The following is a 27,522-nucleotide window of genomic DNA, read 5'->3' as shown; positions in this document are numbered from 1 at the left end:
CACTGCAGTAGGCTGAGGACAGAGAGGTCAGTGTGAGAGCAAGATAGAGAATAAAATGACAGGTGACTGGAAGCTCGGGATCATGCTTGCAGACGGAATGGAGGTGTTCTGTAAAGCCATCACCCAATCTACCTTTGGTCTCCCCAGAGATTAGACCGCATTGTAAGCAACGAAAATAGAACACAAAATTGAAAGAATTACACGTAAATCGCTATTTCTCCTGGAAGGTGTGTTTGCGGATTTGGAGGAGAGAGGAGGTAAAAGGTCAGGTGTTTTATCTCCTGCTCTTGCATGAAAAGGAGCCGGAGATGGGGTGTTGGGGGTAACTGAAGACTGGACCAGGGTGTCGTGGAGGGAATGGTGCCTTCGGAATGCTGAAAAGAGAGGAGAGGGGAAGATGTGTTTGGTTGTGGCATCACGCTGGATGTGACGAAAAGGGTGGAGGATGATGCATTGAATATGGAGGCTGGTGGATGGAAGGTGAGGACAAGGGGAACATCCCTCTGGGAAGGAGGGCGTAAGGTTAAAGCAGAAACGAGGGAAAATTGGATGGACACAGTTGAGCCGTTGGGGTGATTGTGGGGGTGGGGGAGGGTGGCATGGAATCCTCATTGAGGAAAAACGAAGATATATCAGAAGCAATGGTATGGAAGGTTGAATCATCAGAACCAATGGGATGGAGAAAAAGAAACTGGGAAAATGGGATAGTCCTTACAGGAAGTAGGTTGTGAGTAGGGTCAGATGGCTTATAAGGAATATTTGTGAATAGACCATCCCCAGAAATATATATTGAGGAAAGGAAGGGAAAAGTCAGAGATAGATCATGTGAAGATAAGAGAAGGGTAGAAATTGGAAGCAATGTTGATGAATGTTTCTAATTAAAGGTGACAGCAGGAAATGGCCCTGATGCAGTCATCAATGCACCGGAAAAAGAGATGAGGGTGAGGGAGAGGGCCCGGTTGGACTAGCACATGGAATTTTCCACATGCCCCACAGAAAGGCAGGCATAGCTAGGACCCATGTGGGTACCCATAGCAACACTTTTTATTTGGAGGAATTGAGTTGTATTTAAGAAGAAATTTTTCAATGTGAGATCTTGTTCAATCAGGGGAGGTGGGTGGTAATGAATGAGCCTCCGTTTAAGGAAGAGGTGGAGACTCCTAAGACCATCCTGGTGGGCGATGGAGGTGTAGAGTGATTGGACGTCCAAGGTGAATACGGGTAGGAAATTGGAAACTGTTAAAGTGATGGAGGGCATTGGAAGAGTCATGGATGTAGGTGAGAAGTGACTGGATAAGGAGAGAGAAAAATGGAGTTCAGATTGGAAGAAATATGTTCAGTGGGGCATGAACAGGCTGAAATGATAGTTTACCAGGGCGTTCCTGTTTGTGGATGTTGGGAAGGAGGTAGAAACGGCTTTTTGGGTTTGGGGGGACCATGAGTTTGGAAGATCTTCCATGTAGGGAAGATCTCCAGAGGAAATGAGGTCAATGACACCCCTGAACAATGGGCTGGATGTTAAGAGCTTGCTGCCGATCTCAGTTGCGAGCTCAAGAAATTAAGTAATTAAATCAAGTAATTAAAAAATAATGTTCTACAGAGATAACAGGGCCAGTGGTGTGCTGTACTTGCAGCATGTGGGAATCTGTGGAATGCACTGCAATCCCAGACAACCATGTCTGTAGTAAGTATCTGCAGCTTGCATGACTTCAGCTCAGATTTTCTGACATTGCAGAGCATCAGGGAGGGGGTGAGTTACCAGGACACTTTGTTCCAGGAGGCAGTCACACCCCTTAGAGTAGGGAGACCATTAGAGATGGCCAATGGTCAGAGACAGGAGGGTGTGACTGTGAGTGAGGCAGGTAGGGGGAATCAGCATGTAGTGATGGAGGAGCCTCAGCCTCTGACCTTGTCCAACAGGTACGAGGTCCTTGCTATCTGTGTGGATGAAGAGAAGGACTGCAAGGTGGATGAGCAGATTGACCATGACACCACGGTGAAAGAGACCATTCCAGTGCGGGGGGGAGTGAAGAGGAATGTGGTAGTGATAGGATACAGTATAGTCAGGGAGATAGATAGTGTTCTCTGCAGCTGTGACCAGGAGCTCTGATGGCTATGTTGCCTGCCCAGTACCAGGGTTAAGGACATCTCCTCACGGCTGGAGAGGGACCTGGAGTGGGAGGGGGAGGATCCAGTTATCATGGTCCATGTGGGAACCAATGACACAGGTAGAACTGGAAATAATGTTCTTCTTAGAGAATTTGAGGAGTTCGGGTCCAAACTAAAATGCAGAACATCAAAGGTAATCATCTCCGGATTGTTACCTGAACCACGTGCAAATTGGCACAGGGTCAAGCAGATTAGATTATTAAACACGTGGCTCAAAGAGTGGTGTGGGAAGAAGGGGTTTTGATTCTTGGGGCACTGGCATCAATACTCAGGGAAGAGGGAGCTATTCCGTTGGGATGGGCTTCACTTGAACCGGGCTGGGACCAGTGTCCTGGCCAATCGCATAACTAGGGCTGTGGACAGGGCTTTAAACTATCAGAGGTGTTGGGGGGTTGGGGGGGGGAGCCTGTGGGGGGGGGGAGGGTTTGGGTAAAGGAAAACTTAGAAATACAAAGAGAGAGGTCAGGGCATTGGAGCAGGATAGTGATGTGGGAAACTCCCAACAGAATGGGACAGGAAGGGACAGAAAGTTCAACAAAAATTGTACATTGGTGAATAAGGTAATTGCAGGGAATAGAGGTAAAATAATTACATTAAAGTTCCTTTATCTGAATGTACGACGCATAAGATAGATGAACTAGTGGCACTAATAGAGGTAAATTATCTGGATCTAATTGCCATTATCGAGACATAGTTACAAGGAGATCAAGGTTGGGAAATTAATATTCCATGGTACATAATATTTCAGAGAGATAGACAGAATGGCAAAGGAGGAGGGGTAGCACTGATAGTAAAGAATGACATAAGGACATTAATAAGGGTTCTGGCCTCAGAAGATCATGAAGTAGAATCAGTTTTGGCAGAAATTAGGAATAGCAGGAGTCAGAAAACACTGGTGGGAATAGTTTACAGGCCTCCTAACAGCAGTTGCATTATTGGACAGAACATTAAATGGGAAATTATTGGAGCATGTAAAAAAGTTAATGTATTAATAGTGGAGGACTTTAATCTGCATATAGACTGGGACAATCAAATTGGCAACAGTGGTCCAGAAGATGAGTTTGTAGAATGTTTTCTTGCAGCAATACGTTGTAGAACCAACTAGGGATAAAGTTATCTTATATTAGGGATGAAGCTATCTTAGATCTTGTATTATAATGAAGCAGGGTTAATAAACAATGTCATAGTAAAAGTTCCACTGGGAAATAGCGATCATAATACCATTGAATTTCATGTTAAGTTTGAAAGTGACACATTTCAATCACAAACAAGAATCTTAAACTTAAACAAAGCCAATTATGAAGGTATGAGGGGAGAACTGGCTAAGGTTAATTGGGTACATAAACTGGAAGGTATGGCAGTAAATGAACAGTGGGAAACATTTAAAGAAATAATTCAAAAGGTTCAACAAAAGTACATTCCGTTCAAAAACAAAAACTCATCAATAAAGACCCATCCATGGCCCACTGAGGAAGTTAAGGAGAGCATTAGACTAAAAGAAGTTCCCAATGTTGTAAAAAAAAGTAGCAAGTTTGAGGATTGGGAGTGTTTTAGAAGGCTGCATTTGTTGACAATGCTACCGCTAGGTGGCGCTGCAGTGGCACATGTGCAAATGCAGCATGAGCCACTAAAACGTCACAGTCTGTGACTTCAGGCAGCTGCCAGGACTAAAGATGGCGCCGCTCAAATAATCACATGGAGGCAACCTAACCTCAACACATGGCAACACACAATGGCCGGAGGGAGAGACCGAGCGGGCTGGGGACAGGGTGGGGGGGGAGCGGAGTGGGCCGGGGACGGGGGGGGGGAGTGGAGCGGGCCGGGCATGGTGGGGGGGGGGGAGCGGAGTGGCCGGAGAGAGCAGCGGGGTGGGGGGGAAGCGGAGCGGCCGGAGAGAGCAGTGGTGGGGGGGAAGGGAGGAGGAGTGCGTTTTCCTGCACATGCGCCATAAACTTGCAACAGCAAAAGACGTACCGGCCGGTCCCTGCACCCGGCGACACCAAGATCTTCGGCCGCTTGCTCCCCACGGATCTCTACGGCCTCTCGCTTCCGGCCCCCGCCATCCAGCCGTTCCCTCCAGCCCAAGATCCCCCATCCAGCCGCTCTCTCCCCTACTTCTCAACTGTACTGCAGGCATTGCAGCTGTCTAATCCCTGCCAAAAACCACAACAATTCTGTGTTTAATTATTGAGAAATTTTATTAAGTCCATGAAGCATCCGAGGCACTGCTGTGCATGGATACATGAGTGTTGTGTCGCCAGCATTCCTGAGAGGCAGACAGGCCGAGTCTCTGCTATGCAGAACTAAAGAGATTGTTCCTGGAGAGCCTTGTGGTGAATGAATGCTTGGCTCTCTATTCCACTACTGTATTGTCCATGTGAAGAAGGCAAAGTCACAAGAGTCTGAGCTCAGTCTATTCTTGGTGAATGTTCCCCAAGCGCATCCCAATGTGCGCTCCCACGTCATCCATAAATGCAAGGTTCCTTTCCACATCGTGACAAGCTCCGCAGCATGATCCAGTTGCCTTCGTTGCTTGAATGCTGACCTTAAGTCTCAAGGATTGTTTTCTCGACGGCATGTTTTACATGAAAAGAAATAAAGAAAGAAAATCAGAGTCAGAGCTTCCCTCCGTCCATCCACTGAAATTACTGTTGTGCACACTTTTTTAAGTTCTGCAGTGAAGGCACCAATTGATAACATCGCCAATGAAGCACTTATTACCCACCTCAGATGCAGGAATCAGCACATCCTTGCGTCCTCTCCTGCACTGCCTCCTTTGCTTGAATGCCGTCCTTAAGTCTCAAGGATTGTTTTCTCAAGGGCATGTTTTACGTGAAAAGAAATAAGGAAAGAACATCAGTGTCAGAGCTTCCCTCCTCCAATGAAATTACTGTTGCGCATGCTTTATCTTCTGCAGTAAAGGCATGTACTGATAACACCACCAATGAATCACTTATTACCAACCCTAAGATTGGTGGAGTAGCAGATAGTGAAGGGGACTGTCAGAGAATACAGCAGAATATAGATAGATTGGAGAGTTGGGCAGAGAAATGGCAGATGGGGTTCAATCAGGGCAAATGCGAGGTGATGCATTTTGGAAGATCCAATTCAAGAGTGAACTATACAGTAAATGGAAAAGTCCTGGGGAAAATTGATGTACAGAGAGATTTGGGTGTTCAGGTCCATTGTTCCCTGAAGGTGGCAACGCAGGTCAATAGAGTGGTCAAGAAGGCATACGGCATGCTTTCCTTCATCGGACGGGGTATTGAGTACAAGAGTTGGCAGGTCATGTTACAGTTGTATAGGACTTTGGTTCGGCCACATTTGGAATACTGCGTGCAGTTCTGGTCGCCACATTACCAAAAGGATGTAGATGCTTTAGAGAGGGTGCAGAGGAGGTTCACCAGGATGTTGCCTGGTATGGAGGGCGCTAGCTATGAAGAGAGGTTGAGTAGATTAGGATTATTTTCATTAGAAAGACGGAGGTTGAGGGGGGACCTGATTGAGGTGTACAAAATCATGAGAGGTATAGACAGGTTGGATAGCAAGAAACTTTTTCCCAGAGTGGGGGATTCAATTACTAGGGGACACGAGTTCAAAGTGAGAGGGGAAAGGTTTAGGGGGGATATGCGTGGAAAGTTCTTTACGCAGAGGGTGGTGGGTGCCTGGAACGCGTTGCCAGCGGAGGTGGTAGACGCGGGCACGATAGCGTATTTTAAGATGTATCTAGACAGATACATGAATGGGCAGGAAGTAAAGAGATACAGACCCTGAGAAAATAGGCGACATGTTTAGATAGAGGATCTGGATCAGCGCAGGCTTGGAGGGCCGAAGGGCCTGTTCCTGTGCTGTAATTTTCTTTGTTCTTTGTTCTCAGCATAGGAGTCAGGATGATGTAACTGCCCCTCTCTCGTGATGGTTCAATGCTGCTCTCAGGGAAAACATGAATGATGTGAGGGTGCTGGAAAAAGAAGCACATTTCTTTTGGACTATGAACATAAAGCAGGCCATTTAGCCCAGCTGCTCCCTGCTAGTGGTTATGCTACTCGTGCGCCTTCCCATACGCTCCCATTTAATCCTGCCTACTACTATCAGCATCACCTTCCATTTCTTTCGCTCTTATCTACCTTTGCCTTAAAGCAACATTGGAGATGGAGAACGGTGTGGCTGCACTCCCACCTCACCAGTTGTGTACACAGCAAGAGCATTCACATTCGTGCTACCACTGGACACGGCATGCTTGTTTCTTTCAGTGCTCAGTCTCTTCTTGCTGAATGTTCCCCAAGTGCTTGACCCCCTTGGACGCCCTCTCTGCTTGACAGGCAGCAGCTGGCAATTGCGGAGTCTCACAAGGCTCTGCATGTTTGTTTCAAGGGCAGATGGGGAAACAGGGGGCTGTGTGTCCATGTGCACTGCTCTGATGGGTGCAGGAACAGGTGGCTGTGTGTCCATGTGCACTGCTCTGATGGGTGCAGGAACAGGTGACTGTGTGTCCATGTGCACTGCTCTGATGGGTGCAGGAACTGGTGGTTGTGTGTCCATGTGCACTGCTCTGATGGGTGCAGGAATAGGTGGCTGTGTGTCCATGTGCACTGCTCTGATGGGTGCAGGAATAGGTGGCTGTGTGTCCATGTGCACTGCTCTGATGGGCACAGGAATAGGTGGCTGAATATCAGTGTCCATCGGTACAGTGATTGGCTGTGCCAGTGTGACTGAACAGCAAGGAGAGGGTCCCGCAGGTGGGGGAAGTGGATCTTTGAACAGGCAGGCCTGGACAGTATGGTCCATCAGATCATTCGGCCAGGGGGTGAAACGTTCGGGATCCATGGATTGTGGCACGTGACTGATGTCCAGCTCGTGGCCACCTCCATCCGAAGGTGCCTCCGGGCAATTGTTGGTCAAATTAATTGGCTCCATCTCATCAGCCAGTCCTTGCTGCCAGCAGAGAATCTGTCGCCGCAGCCAGTCCAGTTTCCACATGAATGATGCTGTTCCACTCTGCAGAACGGCCTGTTGTAGCTGATACAATTGATCTGAAAACAAGCGGTGTTTTTCATTGTAGCTGAGGGGCCTTGGCTGTTCCTCTGTAATCACAATGGCAGCAGCCATGCCTGTCCTCGTTGGTGTCTGAGATGCACGCCAGCGGCAGTTGGGGGCAAGCCTCTCCAAAGACAGACCGGGATGCCTCTGCACAACAATAGCATGTTTGCAGGGCAACAAAGTCTGAATGGAGAAGATGCAGCTGCAGGTAGCCTGGCCATCATGTATCTGCAGTGTGTACTGTTTGGCACCAGAAATCACAGTCACTGCGCCTTTGTCCTGCTGCTTGACATTTACTCGATGAAGTTGGCTATGATCCTGATGCATCAGCTTCACAGCGTGACCGGTGAATCCTGTGTAAAATGATTGTAGATCTGCTGGTGCCTCTGCGATGCGCTTGAAAGAGGCTCCCTGCAGGAATGTGTAATAGGCACGCTCCCGATCCAGGACACTATTGTGGAAGATCAGCGCTGAGATGCATTCCTTCATGGATGAGGAGGAGTGGAGCAGGTGCTTTATCTTGCCATTCTCTGACTCAATGCAATTGTTGGTGTTGTTCCCAAACGTTAGGACTTTACTGCGTGAACATGATGCCCACATCTCCTGTGGAATCCAGTTTGTAAGCAGGTAGTCCTGCAGGGGTGGATAGAGGTGTCCAATCCTTTCTACGCAACTTGTGATCTTCTCCTCCAAAGGTGCATGAACCATTTCCTTGCAGATCATAAACAACTGATTCCTCAGTTCACTGTTCAATGGGTAGCTGCTGATCTTCCTCCTCATGCTCTGCATCACATGGAACTGACAGAGGAGAACCGTTGCAGCTGGGAGATGCTTTCTGATCGCATTGATCTCATTGATGGCCTTATCCACAATGGCTGATCTCACGCGGCAGGCACTGGATCCCATGAAATCAACAAAAGCACCGACAATCTTGTCCAGCATCTGAGCCGTTCTCATTCCTCACCATGGCATAGAACACAGCCCTGCCCCTACCAACATTGTCCTGCACCATCACCTGGTACAGAGGGTGGCCGCATTTGTTCACTTTGTACGTTTCGTCCATGAACAGCAGTTCAGGAAAGGCCTGCAGGTGGGCCTTCATGTTGCTTCCCTGCAGGCCAACCTGCACCATGGCCCCGTCCTGCTGAATCTTCTCCAGTGTATCACATAGTGCATCCATGTTGTCATCCCCTGTTTTGAGCCGGGACTTGTTAAGTGAACGCTCGATATAATCCTTCAGCTGTTTGTTCCCAGCCTGCAGTTTGACCAACTCTTCTATCTTCTGCCTTTCACCCTGGTTCAGTTGTCGTCTCCTTGCATAGAAGCGTAATCATTCTGGATCCAAAACATGACTGGTTATGTACAAGATGGTAGGAGCTGACACACAGTTTGTTCTTGCTCATATTGAATTTCACACTGATGAAGACCTCACAGCCCAGGTTGAGATGCCTGAAAAGTTACACAGACATTCAATGAGCACGCCCCAAGTTCCTCGTGCCCTCACCAAAACGTCAGCCATCCTCAGTTGTGTTGTTGGCAGCAGTTTACATGCGCGCCACGACAAGGTCCCAAAAGCTGGTGCGCACCTGTTTCGCAATGCAGAGGAAGTTGCGCAGAGGTGGTCGACCAGCCATTGCTCCATTCAGGAAATCACAATGAAGGCAGTCCGTAAACACTTAAACTGACCCTGGGGGGTGGGGGGAGCATACTGCATAGACACTTTACAGAAATGAAAGTGACCGTTTAGATGGAAAGCTGTTTGTTGGACTGGAGCACATGAACTGCCTGCACAGAGCCCAGACAATGGAAAGGATTTTAGTGCAGTGCAGTGGACTGGAGCACATGCAGTGCCCCAGACAATGGAAATGTTTTCAGAGCAACTTACCTTGGAGGAATCTCCTCTTTCTAATAAGAATGAAGCAGACTGAAATCTCCAAAACGACTAAATAATTGCCAGAAAATGACAGAAAATGCCCAATGAAACCTCTCCTCCTTCCACTTTCAGAAACTTGCACCGAAGCTTGACGCATGCGTGAATATCCAAAGGTTGACGCATGCGTGAATACCCGTTGGCGTGGCATTGCTGTACACGCAAAGCGCATGCGCAGAGGCTGACCAGATGCGTTGCCCGAAGATGCACATGTCACGCGATGACGTCATTGGTGCATGTGCTAACCAGTCCTGGCAAGTCGGAATGCAGCGCATGCGCAGAGAGCAGGAACCCGTCTACGCATGTGTGCACCGTGGCACAGCCTGATGTCGTCAGTGGTCGGCTGCGTTGTCAGGAATCACTTTGGTTTTAGAAACCAGCAAAGGGCCACCAAAAAGCTGATAAAAAGGGCAAAAATAGAATTTGAGAGTAAACTAGCCAGCAATATAAAAACAAATTGTAAGAGCATTTATAAGTACATAAAAAGGAAGAGAGTAGCTAAAGTAGATGCTGGTTCCTTAGAGACTGAGACAGAAGAAATCATTACAGGGAATGGTAGAGGCATTGAACAAATATTTTGTGAAATAGGCAGTAACCTAGAGGCTAAAGTGAGTGAGGAAATGAAGGAAATTGATATCAGCTGAGAAAAAGTATTGGAGAAACTTGAGGACTAAAATCTAACATGTCCCCGGAACCAGATAACCTACATCCTAGCGTTCTAAAAGATAAAGCTGCAGAGATAGTGGATGTGCTGGCTATGATTTTCCAGAATTCCTTAGATTCAGGTATGATCCCATCAGATTGGAAGTTGAAAAATGTTACACCACTTTTAAAGAAAGGTAGAGTGAAAACAGGGAACTACAGGCCAGTTAGCCTAACATCAGTCATTGGGAAGATACTGGAAACTATTATTAAAGAAATCTTAACATTGCATTTGGAAAAGCATCATATGATTAGAACAAGTCAGCATGGTTTTACTAAAGAGAGATCCTGTTCGACAAATGTATTAGTTTTTTGAGGATGTAACTAGTAGGGTAGATAAAGGGGAACCAGTAGATGTAGTATACCTGGATTTCCAAAAGGCATTCAATAAGGTGCCACATAAATGATCAATAGGCAAGATAAGGGCTCATGGTGTTGGGGGTAATATATTAGCGTGGATAGAGGATTGGTTAACAGACAGAAAGCAGAGAGTGGTCATAAATGGGGCATTTTCAAGTTGGCAGGCAGTGAATAGTGGGGCAGCCGCAAGGATCAGTGCTGAGGCCTCAGCTATTTACACTCTATATTAATGACTTGGATGAAGAGACAGAGAGTAATGTATCTAAGTTTGCTGATGATACAAATGGATGATACATGGAAAGGTAAACAGCAGGGAGGATGTCGAGAGGCTGCAAAGAGATATTGACAGGTTAAGTGAGTGGGCAACAAGATGGCAACTGGAGTATAATGTAGGGAAGTGTGAAGCTGTTCATTTTGGTCGTAAAAATGGAAAAGCAGAATATTTTTTAAAAGGTGTGGAACTGGTAAGTGTTGATGTTCAGAGAGACTTGGGTTACTCGTACAAGGAATGCACAAAGTTAACATGCAGGTGCAGCAGGCTATTAGGAAGGCAAATGGCATGTTGGTCTTTATTGCAAGGGGATTGGAGTACAGGAATAAAGAAATCTTACTAAAATTGTACAGGGCTTTGGTGAGACCGCATCTGGAATACTGTGTGCAGTTTTGGTCTCCACATTTAAGAAAGGATATACTTGCCCTGGAGGGAATGCAGCGAAGGTTCACTAGATTGGTCCCTGGGATGAGGGGGTTGTCCTATGATGAGAGACTGAGTAAATTTGGCCTATATTCTCTGGAGTTTAGAAGAATGAGAAGTGATCTAATTGAGACATACAAGATTCTGAAAGGGTTTGATAGGGTAGAAGCTGAGAGATTGTTCCCACTGGTCAGGGAATCTAGAACACAGGGACACAGTCTCAGGATAAAGGGTCAATCATTCAGGACTGAGATGAGGAGAAATTACTTCACTCAAAGAGTTGTGAACCTTTGGAATTCTCTACCCCAGAGGGTTGTGAATGCTCCATCATTGAATATATTTAAGGCTGGGATAAGTAGATTTCTGGTCTCGCAGGGAACCAAGGGATAAGGGGAGCGGGCAGGAAAGTGGAATTGAAGCCCAAGATCAGTCATGATCGTATTGAATGGCAGAGCATGCTCGATGGGCAATAGGGTCTATTTCTGCTCCTATTTCTTGTCTTCTTGCACGCCAATGAGCTGCCACAATCTCCCACGCGATGGCTCATTTAAATAGTTGGGGCAGCTCCCCCTCCCCACCCCCAGTGATGGGGAAGAGGCGGGTTGTCTGTCCCCTGTAATGGTGTCAGTTGCCTGTGCACAGGCGCTGAAGCTGTTTTTAAAGGGTAGCCTGCCTTGCCAGTCAATTTGAACTTTTAAAACAGTATCCACCCAAAATTTATCAAATAAATTTTAACGCCCCTTTCCCACCCCAGAATAACAATTATATTAACTATTTGCCCTTCCCTCCCCAAAACACTTACCTTTTAAATCTGACCTTCCCCCCCTGCCCCACAGACTGCACAAAGTTTAAAGCTCACCCCTCCACCATCCCCTACACCAATTACATTTACTTGACCTCATTTCCCCCCACTGCACTGAAAATATTAAATCCTCCCCCCTCCCCACCAGTGTCATGCCTGCTCTTCCCGGACGGGGAATTGAATGCGAGGGAGTGCTGGCTGGCTGCGATCTTTGGAGGGGCGGGCCCGGAAGATTGAAGGTAGGTTGATTTAAATTTATGCAATTTAAATATTTAAATCCAGCTCCTGTTGGCCAGTGGCAGGGGTGCTGCCACGGAGCCTTGCTGCCGCTGGGAGGATCTGCAAGGTCCTCCCGGCATCGGCCTCTCTGGCGGATCACTGCTGGCACCATCTTCCACCCCCTCCCCGCCCCTCCCAAACACCCCTCCCCGCCACAGAGCCCGATGTCGTGGGCTTGGTAAAATCTAGCCCAATGTCTTGATGTTGAGTGGTGGGGTCATGGTCTGGGGACGTAGGAGGAAATGACAGAGAGTTGGCGTTTGATGAGAGCTAGGTAGAGGGTCAGTTCGCCAGCCAACACCAGCACCACCCTTGTCAGCAGAGTTGATGACAATGTTGGGGTTGGAGCTGAGAGAACGGAGTGCAGCAAATTCAGAGGGAGAAAGGTTAGAATGAGAGAGGGGAGCAGAGAAATTGAGATTGCCGATGTCACACCGGCAGTTCTAAGTGAAAAGATCTAGAGAGGGTAAGAGGCCAGAGGGAGGGGTCCAGGTGGAGGGAGAATACTGGAGATGGGTAAACGGGTCTGCTGTGCGAGGGGAAGGACTCCTGGCCAAAGATGTGGATGTGGAGGTAAAGGTGATGGAAGGTGCTGAGCTTGAAATTCATTGAGGTCGAGGCATAAGGGGATGAAGCTGAGGCATATACTGAGGACAGATCGTTCAGGGTCAGAGAGAGGAAGGTCAGAGGGTATCATGAATACATGGCAAGGGGGGGGGGGGGTGCGGAGATTAGAGGAAGGGATGGTGTCAGAGGGAAGTGAAGGGGAAGAAAGTGGAATGGCTTTGGAAGGCCTTCTAGACTCAACATTGCGTTCAACAATTTCAGACCATAATCTCTGCCCCCATTTTGTTTCCTTTTCTTTGCATATTTCGGTCTTACTTTTATTTTTCTCTTGCTTTTGATTTTGGACGGCAGCTTTTCATCATTCTGCCATCCACACCTTCTCTAGACACATCTTTTATTTCTTTACTGGTTCCATTACCACCCACTTTTGCCCTACACCAGCAAAAAGGAAATAGCTGAAGTACTGGATTGGCTACAAATTGATAAAGAGAAGGTATTAGAAAGGTTGGTGTGCTTAAAACTGATAAGTTCTGGAATAGATGTATCAGAGGCGATTGAGAGAAGTAAGGGTGGAAATCACAGAGGCACTGGCCATAATCTTCCAATCCTTCTTGGATACAGGGGTGGTGCCTTTTTTTTTATTCATTCATGGGATGAGGGCATCGCTGGCTCGGCCAGCATTTATTACCCATCCCTAACACTCAGTTTGGGTTCCGCCAGGGCCACTCAGCTCCTGACCTTATTACAGCCTTTGTTCAAACATGGACTAAAGAGCTGAACTCAAGAGGTGAGGTGAGAGTTACTGCCCTTGACATCAAGACAGCATTTGACCGAGTAATGGCATCAAGGAGCCCCAGCAAAACTGAAGTCAATGGGAATCAGGGGGAAAACTCTCCGCTGGTTGGAGTCATACCGAGCACAAAGAAAGATGGTTGTGATTGTTGGAGAGCAATCATCTGAGCTCCAGGACATCAATGCAGGAGTTCCTCAGTGTAGTGTCCTAGGCCCAACCATCTTCAGCTGCTTCATCAATGATCGACCTTCAATTGTAAGGTCAGAAGTGGGGATGTTCGCTGATGATTGCACAATGTTCAGCACCATTCACGACTCCTCAGATATTGAAGCAGTCTATGTATAAATGCAGCAAGACCTGGACAATAGCACTGTCTACGACACCTTCCATCACTTTACTGCTGATCAAGAGTAGACTGATGCGGCAGTAATTGGCCGGGTTGGACTTGTGCTGCTTTTTGTGTACAGTACATACCTGGGCAATTTTCCACATTGCCGGATAGATGTCAGTGTTGTAGCTGTACTGGAACAGCTTGGCTAGGGGCACAGCAAGTTCTGGAACACAGATCTTCAGTACTATTGCTGGAGTATTGTCAGGGCCTTCAGTCATTTCTTGATATCACGTGGAGTGAATCAAATTGGCTGAAGTCTGGCATCTGTGATGCTGGGGACTTCAGGAAGAGGCTGAGATGGATCATCAACTCGGCACTTCTGGCTGAAGAATGTTGCAAATGCTTCAGCCTTATCTTTTGCACTGATGTGCTGGGCTCCCCCATCATTGAGGATGGGGATATTTGTGGAGCCACCTCCTCCAGTTAGTTGTTTAATTGTCCACCACCATTCACGACTGGATGTGGCAGGACCGCAGAGCTTAGATCTGATCCATTGGTTATGGGATCACTTAGCTCTGTCTATTGCATGCTGCTTATGCTGTTTGACACGCAAGTGATCCTGGGTTGTAGCTTCACCAGGCTAATGTCTCATTTTTAGGTATGCCTGGTGTTGCTCTCTTGCACTGTTCATTGAACCAGGGTTGGTCCCTTGACTTGATGGTAATGGTAGAGTGGGGAATTATGCTGGGCCATGAGGCTACAGATTGTGATTCATCAGCTGAGTGGGTGGGTCAGTAGGTGGTAATCAGCAGGAGGTTTCCTTTCCCACATTTGACCTGATGCCATGAGACTTCATGGGGTCCGGAGTCAATGTTGAGGACTTCCAGGGCAACTCCCTCCCGACAGTATACCACTGTACCACAGTAAAGTTAAAGTCCACAGAATACAAGAAAGTGTCAGCAAGGATACAAATTTGGCTAAGTGAAACCTCAAAAGGACCTCATAAGTAGTAATTTCTGGATGACTCCCAGCACCATGCGCAAATGAGTATGAAAATAGGAGGATAAAGTAGGTGAATGAATGGCTGGAAAGATGGTGCAGGAAGGATGGCTTTACATTCTTGGGACATTGGGACCGGCTCTGGGGAAGATGGGTCCTGTACAGGCTGGTCGGGTTATACCTGTCAAATGGTACCAGGCAAATGGTGTGTTGGCCTTCATAGCGAGAGGATTTGAGTACAGGAGCAGGGATGTCTTGCTGCAATTATACAGGGCCTTGGTGAGGCCACACCTGGAATATTGTGTGCAGTTTTGGTCTTCTTATCGGAGGAAGGAGGTTCTTGCTATAGAGAGAGTGCAGTGAAGGCTTACCAGACTGATTCCTGGGATTGGGAATTCCTGGGCAGGACTGACATATGAGGAGAGATTGAGTCGGTTAGGATTATATTTGCTGGAGTTCAGAAGAGTGAGGGGGTATCTCATAGAAACCTATAAAATTCTAACTAACTTGACAGGATTGATGCAGGAAGGATGTTCCCAATAGTGGGGGAATCCAGAACCAGGGATCATAGTCTAAGGGGTAAACCTTTCAGGACTGAGAAGAGGAGAAATTTCTTCACTCAGAGTGGTGAGCCTGTGGAATTCACTACCACAGAAAGCAGTTGAGGCCAAAACATTGTATGTTTTCAAGAAGGAGTTAGATATAGCTCTTGGGTTTAAAGGGATCAAAGTAACAAGGTTGAAAACGGGAACAGGTTACTGAGTTGGATGATCAGCCGTGATCATAATGAATGGCGGAGCAGGCTCGAAGGGCCGAATGGCCGACTCCTGCCCCTATTTTCTATGTTTCTGTGTTACCTAAATAGAGCCGGGACGACGTTCCTTGCTGGCAACTTTCTTGTGCTATTGGCGAGGGTTTAAACTAACTTGGCAGGGGTATGAGAATATGAGAGGAATACCAATATGCACAGAATACTGAGAGAGATAAATAGCACTAGAGCAGGGAATAGTAAGTTATTAGAAAGGGTCAGAGTAAGGAGGGAAGTAATAAAGTCTAAATCAGGGTTAATTTGCATGTATGTGAATGCATGGTGTATGATTAATGAGATTGGTGAGTTACAGGCGCAGATTGACATGTGGGAATTTGATGTGGATGTAATGGAGATCTGGCTTAAAGAAGGGAAGGACTGGGTGTTAAACATTCCTGGATACAATGTGTTCATGAAAGATAGGAAAGGAAGAAAAGGGGGAGTAGTGGCAGTATTGATTAAGAAGAGCATTGCGGTGCTGGAGAGTGCGGATATCCCAGAGGGGTCAAGGACGGAATCTATTTGGCTAGAGCTAAGCAACAAAAAAGATGCAGTTACATTATTCGGTGTTGTCTATAGGTCACCAACGAGCGGGAAGGTTGTAGAGGAACAAATTTGCAAGGAAATTACGGAGAGGTGCAGAAAGTATAGCATAGTTATAATGGGGGACTATAATTATTCAAATATAGACTGGGGTAGTAGTGCTGTAAAGGGTACAGCAGGGCAAGAGTTCCCGGAGTGTGTTCAAGAAAATCTTCCACAGCAGTATATTTCCTGTCCAAGGAGAGGGGAGGCACTGCTAGACCTGGTTCTTGAGAATGAGGTGGACCGAGTGGATCAAATATCGGTAGAACTTTTAGGGGACAGTGATCATTCTATTGTAAGGTTTAGATTGGTTATGGAAAAGGGCAAAGAAAAATCTAGAGTAAGAATAATTAACTGGGAGAAAACCAACTTCAGTGGGATAAGAATGGATCTGGCCGAATAAATTGGAATCAAAGGTTGATAGGAAAATCGGTAGCTGAATAATAGGCTGCCTTCAAAGAAGAGATTGTTTAGGCACAGTCAAGGTATATTGCTTTGAAGGGGAAAGGTGGGGCAAGCAAATCCAGAGCTCCCTGGATGACAAAAGAGATAGAGATTAAGATAAAGAAGAAAAAGTGTACTGATGACAGATGTCAGGTGGATAATACAATGCAGAGCCAGGCTGAATATACAAGGTTCAGAGGGGAAGTGAAAAAACAAATAAGAGGATGCAAAGAGACTGGCAACTAACATCAAAGGGAATCCTAAAGTCTTCTATAGACATATAAATAGTAAAAAGGTCGTAAAAGGAGAAGTAGGGCAGATGAGGGACAAAAAAGAGGAGTTACACTTGGAGGCGGGGGAATAGCAGAGGTGCTAAATAGATTTGTGAGCAAAATTACAGCTCATGGAATGAAAGGGACAGTAGCAACATGGATATGAAATTGACTGTGTGACAGGAACCAGAGTGTTGTGGTTAATGGATATTTTTTGGGCTGGAGGAAGGTTTGTAGTGGAGTTCCATGGGGTCAGTGTTGGGACCCTTGCTTTTCCTGATATATATTAATGAACTAGACCTTGGTGTGCAGGGCACAAATTCAAAGTTTGCAGATGATTCAAAACTTGGAAGCATAGTGAGCTGAGGAGGATAGCATAGAACTTTAAAAGGACATAGACAGGTTGGTGGAATGGGCAGACAAGTGCAGATGAAGTTCAATGCAGAGAAAGGTGAAGTGATTCATTTTGGTAGGAAGAACATGGAGAGACAATATAACAAAGGGTACAATTTTAAATGGGGTGCAGGAGCAGATGGACCTGGGTGTATATGTGCATAAGTCATTGAAGGTGGCAGGACAGATTGAGAGAGTGGTTAATAAAGCATACAGTATCCTGGGCTTTATTAATAGGGGCATAGAGTACAAGAGCAAGGAAGTTATGTTGAACTTGTTTAAGACAATAGTTTGGCCTCAGCTGGAGTATTGCGTCCAGTTCTGGGCGCCACACTTTAGGAAAGATGTGAGGGCATTGGAGAGATTGCAGAAAAGATTCACGGGAATGGTTCCAGGGATGAGGAATTTCAGTTATGAAGATTGATTGGAGAAGTTGGGACTGTTTGCCTTAAAGAAGAGAATGCCGAGAGGTGATTTGAATGAGGTGTTCAAAATCATGAGTGGTCTGGACAGAGTAGATAGAAACTGTTCCCACTCATGAAAGGTTTGAGAATGAGAGGGCACAGGTTTAAAGTATTTGGTAAGAGAGGCAAAAGTGGCATGAGGAAAAACTTTTTCACGCAGCGAGTGGTTAAGATCTGGAATGCGCTGCCTAAGAATGTGGTGGAGGCAGGTTCAATTGAGGTTTTCAGAAGGAAATTAGACTTATCTGAAAAGGAAGAATGTACAGGGTTATGGGGAGAAGGCGTATGAATGGCACGAGGTGACTTGCTCATTCAGAGAGCCGGTGAAGACAAGTTGGGTCAAATGGCCTCCTTCTTACTGTAACAATTCTGTGAAAGGAAACAGAGTAGTGGTGAATTGTTTTTTTGGACCGGAGGAAGGTAAATAGTGGATTTCCGCACAGATCGGTCTCAGGACCACTGATTTTCTTGAACCATATTAATGATCTAGACTTGAGTGGCAAGGCACAATTTCAAAACTTGCAGATCACAAAATTCCTGGAAGTATTGTGAACTTAATGAAGATAGAGATAGACATCAAGAGGACATAGACTGTCTGGTGGAATGGGCAGACACGTAGCAACTGAAAGTTAACGCAGAGAAGTGTGAAGTGATACATTTTTGCAAGAAGAACAGAGAGAGACAATACAAAATAAAGGTTACAATTCCAAAGGGGCTGCAGGAGCAGAGGGACCTGGGGGTATGTGTGTACGAATTGTTGAAGGGGGCAGGGCAGGCTGAGAAAGTGGTTCATAAGGCATGCGGATCCTGGGCCTTATAAATAGAAGCATAGAGTGAAAAGGCAAGTGAGTTACGGTGAACCTTTATAAAACACGGGTGCGGCCTCAACTGGAATATTGTGTCCAATTCTGGGCACCACACTTTAGGAAGGATGTGAAGGCAGTAGAGAATGTGCAGAAAAGTTTGACAAGACCGATTCCAGGGATGAGGGACTTCAGTTACATGGATAGACTGGAGAAGCTGGGCCTGTTCTCCTTGGAAAAGAGAAGATTGAGAGGAGATTTGATCATGCTCGAATTCATGAGGGGTCTGGACAGAATATATAGAGAGAAACTGTTAGCATTGGCAGAAGGTTGAGAACCAGAGGACACGGATTGAAGATGAATGACAGAAGAACCAAATGCCACTTGAGGAAAACCTTTTTATGCAGCAAATGATTGGGATCTGAAATACACTGCCTGAGTTGATGGAGGCAGATTCAATTTGGCTTTCAAAAAGGTATTGGATAATTATTTGAAGAGAAAAATTTGCAGGGCTCTGGGGAAAAGCCAGGGAAATGGGACTAGCTGAGTTGCTCTTGCAGAGAGAAGGCATGGACACGAAGGACTGAATGGCCTCCTTCTGCACTGTAATTATTCTATTATTGTCTGTATTACCAGAGTTAGTGACTGATGCAAAGACCATGTCATCAGTTATGAATAGGTCAGAAAGGTGGGTGAAGGAATGGGGGAATAAAGGAATATAGGACCAGTGTGGACATCGGATTAGGATGCTGGTGGATAAACGCCAATACTGACTTTAATGGAAGCAAAATATTGCAGATGCTCTAAATCTGAAATAAAGCCACAAAATGCTGGAACCACTCAGCAGGTCTGGCAGCATCTGTGGAGAGAGAGGCAGAGTTAACGTTTCAGGTCAACGTTAACTCTGCTTCTCTTTCCACAGATGCTGCCAGACCTGCTGAGGATATCCAGCATTTCCTGTTGTTATTACTGATTTTAATGGCTGTTTTTCTGTTGTAATTTCCATGTAAAAGAGTCACGCAGTGTGTGCCTGGAGTTACGTTTAATCTGGACCAGGTAGAATTATAGAATCATAGAAAGTTTACGGCACACAAAGCAGCCACTTGGCCCATCGTGTCTGCGCTGGCCAAAAAACTAGCCACCCAGCCTAATCCCACCTTCCAGCATTCGGTCTGTAGTCCTGCAGATTACGGTACTTATATCCAGACTCCTTTTAAATGAGTTCAGGGTTTCTGCCTCCACTACATTTTCAGGCAGTGAGTTCCAGATCCCCACCAACCTCTGGGTAAAAATATTTTCTCATCTCCCCTCTAATCTTTCTACCAATCACTTTAAATCTATGCCCTCTAGTCACTGACCTCTCTGCTAAGGTAAGTAGGCCCTTCACATTCATTCTTTCCAGGCCCCCTCACAATTTTGTACATTTCAATCAATTAATTCTCCCCTCAGCCCTCTCTGTTCCAAGGAGAAAAACCCCAGCCTAATCAATCTTTCCTCATAGCTGCATTTTTCCAGTCCCAGCAACATCCTCGTAAATCTCCTCTCTACCCTCTCTAGTGCAATTACATCCTTTCTGTAATGAGATAACCAGAACTGCACACAGTACTCAAGTTGTGGCCTAAACAATGATTTATACAGTTCCAGCATAACCTCCCTGCTCTTATGTTCTATACCTCGGGTAATAAAGGAAAGGATTCCATCTGCCTTCTTAACCACCTTATCGACCTGTCCTGCTACCTTCAGGGATCTGTGGACATTCACTCCAAGTTCCCTCACTTCCTCTACACTGCTAGTATTTTCCTATTAATCATGTATTCCTTTGCCTGTTTGACCTCCCCAAATGCATCACCTCACACTGATTGAATTCCATTTGCCACTTTTCTGCCTACGGCCTCCTCTCTATTTACCATACGGCTAATCTTTGCGTCATCTGTAAAGGTGTGGGTGGTGAAACAGATGGACAATTGTCTGCCCACAAATGTCCAAATGTGAGGTTTAGAACTCATGGCCTCTGTATTGCCAGTACCATAACCACCAAGCGACTGTATCCTTATTCTGCTGGAGTGGTGAGAAGGAGGGAGGATGCAATGGGAAGACTGAGTTGGGATGGGATGTAGGACTGGGATTTAGGGTAGATTGAAAGCCAAGGAGTGATTTGTAATCAAGGATGAAATAGAAATGGAGAGAGACAGAGAGCAGATGATGAAAGCAACAATGTGATTGAGAAAAACATGTGAGTAAATGCCCAATGCTGTAATACTTGTGATGCTGCTTTGTGTTGTGTTTGGGTCACTCATGATTGGTTAGGATTTGGAAAGTACTGCTTGATAGGTTGGCGGAAGCAAATTCAATAGTAGCTTTCAGAAAGGAATTGGATAAATACTTGAAGGAGAAAGAATTGCAGGAAAAGCAGTTTTTTAAAAGTCATTTATGGGATGTGATGTCACTGGCAAGGCCAGAATTTATTGCCCATCCCTAATTGCCCTTGAGAAGCTCAAGGTGAATACAACTGAGCGCCTGGCTAGGCTATTTCAAAGGGTAATTAACAATAAACTGCATTGCTGTGGGTCTGGAGTCACATATAGGCCAGACGGCAGATTAAGTGGGACTAACTGGAATGCCTTTGGAAAGAGCCAGCGCAGACTGAATGACATCCTTTTGTGTTGTATTCTATGGTCAGTACAGGGGATAGCTGCTCCTTCTGTAGAATTTAGTAGAGATCCTAAAGGTGGAAGTAGTCATGCATTCATACTGTCATTTACTCATCAAAGGAATTACTGTCTTGTGATAAAGTACGGGAGCTTCAGTGAAGAAATCACAGTCTAATAACGAGTTCTTCATTGTGCCCTAAGTAGAGGAGCTATCCAAACCAGATCAGCATCTCTGTGGAGCTAGAGGGGGAGGACTTAACGCTGGATCTCAGGAGAAATAAGTAAGTAAATCTTGCTTTGTATTGGTAGGAACTCACCTCTGTTACTAACCTTCTGACTTCTGTTAATGTTCAATTTACCTTGTACATGGATGTCAGTGAGCAGTTTCTATTTAAATTAAATGGAGGGCTATCCTGTCCAAAGGGTTCATGATAGAAAGTGTAAAGTGAGCTTTACTCGGTATCCCTCTCGCGCCCTATCTGTCCTGGCAGTATTTGTCAATGAGACATAACGGCACACAAGAAGGCCATTTGGCCCATGCTGGCTCTCTGCAGAGCAATCTAATCAGTACCATTCCCTGGATTTGTCCCTGTAGCCCTGTAAATTTATTTCCCTCATGTTCCTTCCAATTTCTTTCATTCATCTTCTCTGCTTCCACCACCTTCACAGGCAGCAAGTTCCAGGCCATTACTGCTTGCTGCCTAAAAGGTTTTTTCCTCAAATCCCCCGCATCTCTTGCCAAAAACCTTAAATCTGTATCCCCTAGTCCTTCTACCAGGAGCTAATGGGAATAGCTTTTCTTGTCTACGCTATCCAAACTTATCAGAATATTGTCCACCGATATCAAATGTACTCGCAATCTCCTTTGCTCCAAGGAGAACAAACCCAACTTCTCCAACCTAACCTTGTAGCTTAAATCCCTCATCCCTGGAACCATTCTGGTAAATCTCCTCTGTACTCTCTCATGGACCCTCACATCCTTCCTAAAGTGTGGTGACCAGAACTGGACACAATACTCTAATTGTGGCCTAACCAGAGCTTTATAAAGGTTCAGCATAACTTCCATGCTTTTGTACTCAATGTCTCTATTTATGAAGCCCAAGATCCCATATGCTTTGCTAACTACTCTATATGTCCTACTACTTTTAAAGATCTATGCAAGACACCCCCAGGTCTCTTTGTCCCTGTACACACTTGAGAAGTGTACAGTTAAGTCTATATTGCCTCTCCCTATCCCTTTTGCCAAAATGTATCACCTCACATTTCTCTGTAATAAATTCCATCTGCCAGTTGTCTGTGAATTCTGCTAGCCTGTTTGCAGTTGATTGGTATCATTCTCACTGTCTGCCACACCTCCAAGTTTTATATCATGGGCAAATTTTGAAATTTTACTCCCAAGTCATTTATATATCGCAAACAAAGCAGTGGTCCCAGCACTGAACCTTGAGGAACACCATCTGTTTACCATCCTCTAGTCCGAAAAATAACTATTTACCATAACTTGCTGTTTTCTGTCCCTAAGCCAACTTTCTATCCAAGCTGACACTGACCCTCCTATTCCATGAGCCTCAATTTTGGTAACCAGCCTTTTATGTGGTACTTTGTCAAAGGCTTTCTTAAAATCCATGTAGACAACATCCATTGCTTTCCCTTCATCAACCTTCTCTGTTACTTCATCAAAAAATTCTATTAGATTAGTCAAGCACGATCTGCCTTTTACAAATCCATGCTGGGTCTCCCTAATTTACTCAAACCTCTTCAACTGCCTGTTGATTTTATTTGCCTGATTATTGTTTCTAAAACCTTACCCACTGCTGATGTTAAACTGACAGGCTTGTAGTTACTAGGAGTGCCCTTACACCCTTTCTTGAATAAGGGTGTCACATTTCCACTCTCCAATTATCTGACACCTACCCCGGATCGAGGGAAGACTGGATGATTATGGCAAGCCCTTCCACCATCTCCACTCCCACTTCCTTCAGCAACCTTGGATGCAAGCCATTTGGACCAGGCGACTTACCCATTCTAAGAATAGCCTGCCTTTCCAGTACATCCTGCCTATCAACTTTCACCTTATCCATTACCTCTACCATCTCCACTGCTACTGATATTTTGTCAGTATCCTCTTCCTTAGTAAACATTGATACCAAGTACTCATTTAGTATTCTAGCCTTGCCCTGTTCCTCTAAGCATATATACTTTGTCCCTAATAGGCCTCACTCCACCACTTACTAGCTGCTTACTCTTTACATACCAGTACAAGAATTTTGGGTTTCCTTCTCTGTTAACTGCCATTCTATTCTCATATTCTGCTGGCCAGTCTTATTTTCCTCTTCACTTCCCCTCACAATTTGTTGTATTTGGCCGAGTTCTTACTTTAATAATTCATCTGACAGGCATCATACATTATCTTTTTTTGTTTCAAAATACTCTCTATCGCCCTCATCATCCACTGAGCCCTGGTTTTTTGGTTCCCTTACCTTTCACCCTTATTGGAACATACCAAGCCTGTATCTGAAACATCTACTCTTTAAAGATCATCCATTGCTCCATTACCAGTTTTTCCTGACAATCTTTGGTTCCATTTTACCCTGTCTGGATCCCCTCTCATCCAGTTGAAGTTAGCCCTCTTCCAATTTAGAAGATCTTCTTTAAATTGTTCATTGCTCTTCTCCATTTCTAATGTAAAAATTATGATACAATGATCACTCGTACCCAAGTATTTCCCCCACAGACATTTGACCCATTCCCCAACAACTGATCCAGCAATGCCTTGTTCCTAGTTGCACCGAGGACATACTAGTCAAGGAAGTTCTCCTGAACACACTTCAGAAATTCTTCCTCCTCCTTTCCCTTTACCCTAACATTATCTCAATTAATATTTGGGTAATGAAAGTCTCCCATTATCACCAGCTCTTGCACATCTCTGTCATTTCCCTACAGATTTGCTCCTGTTTGATGGGACAGTGTAGAGGGAGCTTTACTCTGTATATAACCAGTGCTGTGCTTGCCCTTGGAGTGTTTGATGGGATAGGGTAGAGGGAGTTGTACTCTGTATCTAACCCATACTGTACCTGCCCTGGAAGTGTTTGATGGTACAATGTAAAGCGAGCTTTACTCTGTACCTATCCCATGCTGTACCTGCCCTTGGAGTGTTTGATGGGACAGTGTAGAGAGAGTTTTACTCTGTACCTTACCTATGCTGTACCTCTACTGGGAGTGTTTCATAAAATGATAAAGCAGAGAAGGATGCCATTTATCCCATTGAACCTGTGCCGGCTCTTTGGTAGAGCTGTCCAATGAATCCCACTCCTCTGTGCATTCTCCATAGACATGTAGATTTTTCCCCTTCAAATACCTGTCCAGTTCTTTTTTGAATGCTACTATTGAATCTGCTTCTACCACCCTTTCTGGCAGCACCTTCCAGATCACATCAATTCCCTCTATATAATTTTTAAAAAATTTCTCCTGGTACTTTCACCATTTGCTTTAAATCTGTATCCTCTGGTTACCAACTTGCTTTTTTATCATTTATGGGATGTGGGCATTTTGTGGCAAGGCCAGCATTTATTGCCCATCCATAATTTTCCATGAGAAGTTGGTGGTGAGCCGCCATCTTGAACTGGTGCAGTCCTTGTGATGTCGGTCCAGGCACAGTGCTGTTACCACCACTATAAAGTGTTTCTTCTTATTTACCCTTTCAAAACTATTCATGGTATGGAAGCCCTCTATCAACTCCCCTCTTCAACTTATCTGCTGCAAAGAAAACAATCCCAGTTTCGGCAGTCTCTCCATGCAACTCAAGTCCCTCATCCTTGGTACCATTCTAGCAAATCCCTTCAGCACTCTCTCCAAAGCCTTAAATTCATAGAAGCATAGAATGGTTACAGCACAGAAGGCCATTCAGCCCATTGAGTCCATGTTCTTTGCAAGAGTAATTTAGCTAGTCCCACTCCCCTGCCCTTTCCCTATAGCCCTGAATTTTATTTTCTTAAGGTGCTTATCCAATTCCCTTTTGAAGACCTCAACTGAATCTGCCTCCACCACCCTCTCAGGGAGTGAATTCCAGATCATAACCACTCGCTGTCTAAGAGAATTTTTCCTCATATGACCTTTGGTTCTTTTGCCAATTACCTTGAATCTGCAGACTCTTGTTCTCGATTTTTTTTTATTCATTCATGGGATGTGGGCATCGCTGGCTAGGGTAGCATTTATTGCCCATCCCTGATTGCCCTTGAGAAGGTGGTGGTGAGCTGCCTTCTTGAACCGCTGCAGTCCTTGGGGTGTAGGTACACCCACAGTGCTGTTAGGAAGGGAGTTTCAGGATTTTGACCCAACGACAGAGAAGGAATGGCGATAAAGTTCCAAGTCAGGATGGTGTGTGACTTAGAGGGGAACTTGCTGGTGGTGGTGTTTCCAAGCATCTGCTGCCCTTGTCCTTATAGGGTTTGGAAAGTGCTGTCGACGGAGCCTTGGTGTGTTGCTGCAGTGCACCTTGTAGATGGTACACACTGCTGCCACTGTGCGTAGGTGGTGGAGAGAATGAATGTTAAGGATGGGGTGCCAATTAAGTGGGCTGCTTTGTCCTGGTTTGTGTTGAGCCTCTTGAGTGTTGCTGGAGTTGCACCCATCCAGGCAAGTGGAGAGTATTCCATCACACTCCTGACTTGTGCATTGTAGATGGTGGACAAACATTGGGGAGTCAGGAGGTGAGTTACTTGCCGCGAATGTTACTCGCCACTTATCAGCCCAAGCCTGGATATTGTCCAGGTCTTGCTGCATTTCTACACGGGCTGCTTCAGTATCTGAGGAGTCGCAAATGGTGCTAAACATTGTGCAATCATCAGCAAACATCCCCACTTCTGACCTTATGATTGAAGGAAGGTCATTGATGGAGCAGCTGAAGACGGTTGGGCCTAGGACACTACCCTGATAACTCCTGCAGTGATGTCCTGCGGCTGAGATGATTGACCTCCAACAACCACAACCATCTTCCTTTGTGCTAGGTATGACTCCAACCAACAGAGAGTTTTCCCCTTGGTTCCCATTGACTCCAGTTTTACTAGGGCTCCTTAATGCCATACTCGGTCAAATCCTGCCTTGATGTCAAGGGCAGTTACTAATGAAAACTGTTTCTCCCTATCTGTCCAGACCCTTCCTGATTTTGAACACCTCTGTTTAAATTCTCCCAACCTTCTCTTCTCCAAGGAGAACAACCCCAGCTTTTCCAACATATACACATAACTGAAGTCCCTCGTCCCTGGAACCATTCACATAAATGTCTTAGAGCATAAGAACTTAAGAAATAGGAGCATTCAGCCCTTCGAGCCCACTCCACCATTCAATAAGATCATGACTGATCTTCTACTTCAACACCATTTTCCTGCACTATCCCTGTATCCATTGATGTTTTCAATATGTAGAAATCTATTGATCTCAGTCTTGAACATACTCAACAACCAAGCCTTCATAGCCCTCTGGGGCAGAGAATTCCATAGATTCACTGCCATCTGTCCTAAATGGCTTTCCCCTTATTCTGAGACAGTGTACCCTGGTTCTAGTCTCCCAAGCCAGGGCAACATCCTTCCTGCATCTACCCTGTCGAGCCCTGTAAGAATTTTGTATGTTTGAATGAGATCACCTCTCATTATTCTAAACACCAGAGAACAAAGGCCCAGTCTGTTTAATCTTCTGCACCCTCTCTAAAGCCTTCACATCCATCCTAAATTGCAGTGCCCAGAATTGAACACAATACTCCAGTTGAGGCTGAATCCGTGTTTTTCTTAAACTTCATCATAACTTTTTTGCTTTTGAACTCTATGCTCCTATTCATAAAGCCCAGGATCCTGTAAGTTTTTTTAACGACATTCTCAACCTGCCCTGCGACATTCAATGATTTGTGCACATGTATCCCCTCTTTAGAATTGTATTTTTTTTATTCGTTCATAGGATGTGAGTCACTGGCTAGGCCAGCATTTATTGCCCATCCCTGACTGCCCATGGACTGAGTAGCTTGCTTGGCCATTTCAGAGGGCAGTTAAGAATCATCCACATTAGTATCCTTTAGTTTATGTTGCCTGTCCTCATTCTTCCAACTAAAATGTGACACTTCACATTTCTCTGCACTAAATTTCATCTGCCCATGCCTGCTCATTGCATCAGCCTGCCTCTGTCCTCTTGAAGCATATCACTATCCTCCTCACAATTCACAGCACTTCCAAGTTTTGTGTTATATGCAAACTTTGAAATTTTGCCTTGTGCATTTAAGTCTAAGTCATTAATGTCGATCAAGAAAAATAGTGGTCCTAGTACCGACCCTTGTGGAACCCCACTGCATATACCCTCCTCCAGTCTATTAAAAAGTACCTGGACCTGCACCTGAAGTGCTGTAACCTGCTAGGCTATAGACCAGGTGCTGGAAGGTGGGATTAGAATG

At 45.5% G+C, this 27,522-nt stretch overlaps 1 protein-coding gene across 1 annotated transcript in view; it reads left to right on the top strand.

The window, feature by feature from the left end:
- LOC137377649 (disintegrin and metalloproteinase domain-containing protein 12-like) overlaps window positions 1–27,522 on the top strand; it is a 330,681-nt gene that overhangs the window by 34,367 nt on the left and 268,792 nt on the right. Inside the window, exon 3 of the mRNA XM_068047535.1 lies at window positions 21,291–21,367. Coding sequence (XP_067903636.1) covers window positions 21,291–21,367 — 77 coding nt within the window. The remainder of the gene's footprint in view (window positions 1–21,290; window positions 21,368–27,522) is intronic.

Source organism: Heterodontus francisci, chromosome 1 (assembly GCF_036365525.1).
Source record: "Heterodontus francisci isolate sHetFra1 chromosome 1, sHetFra1.hap1, whole genome shotgun sequence".
Taxonomy (NCBI): Eukaryota; Metazoa; Chordata; class Chondrichthyes; order Heterodontiformes; family Heterodontidae; genus Heterodontus; species Heterodontus francisci.
The sequence above is the reverse complement of the archived record's forward strand: the minus strand, read 5'-3'. Positions and strand labels throughout refer to the sequence as shown.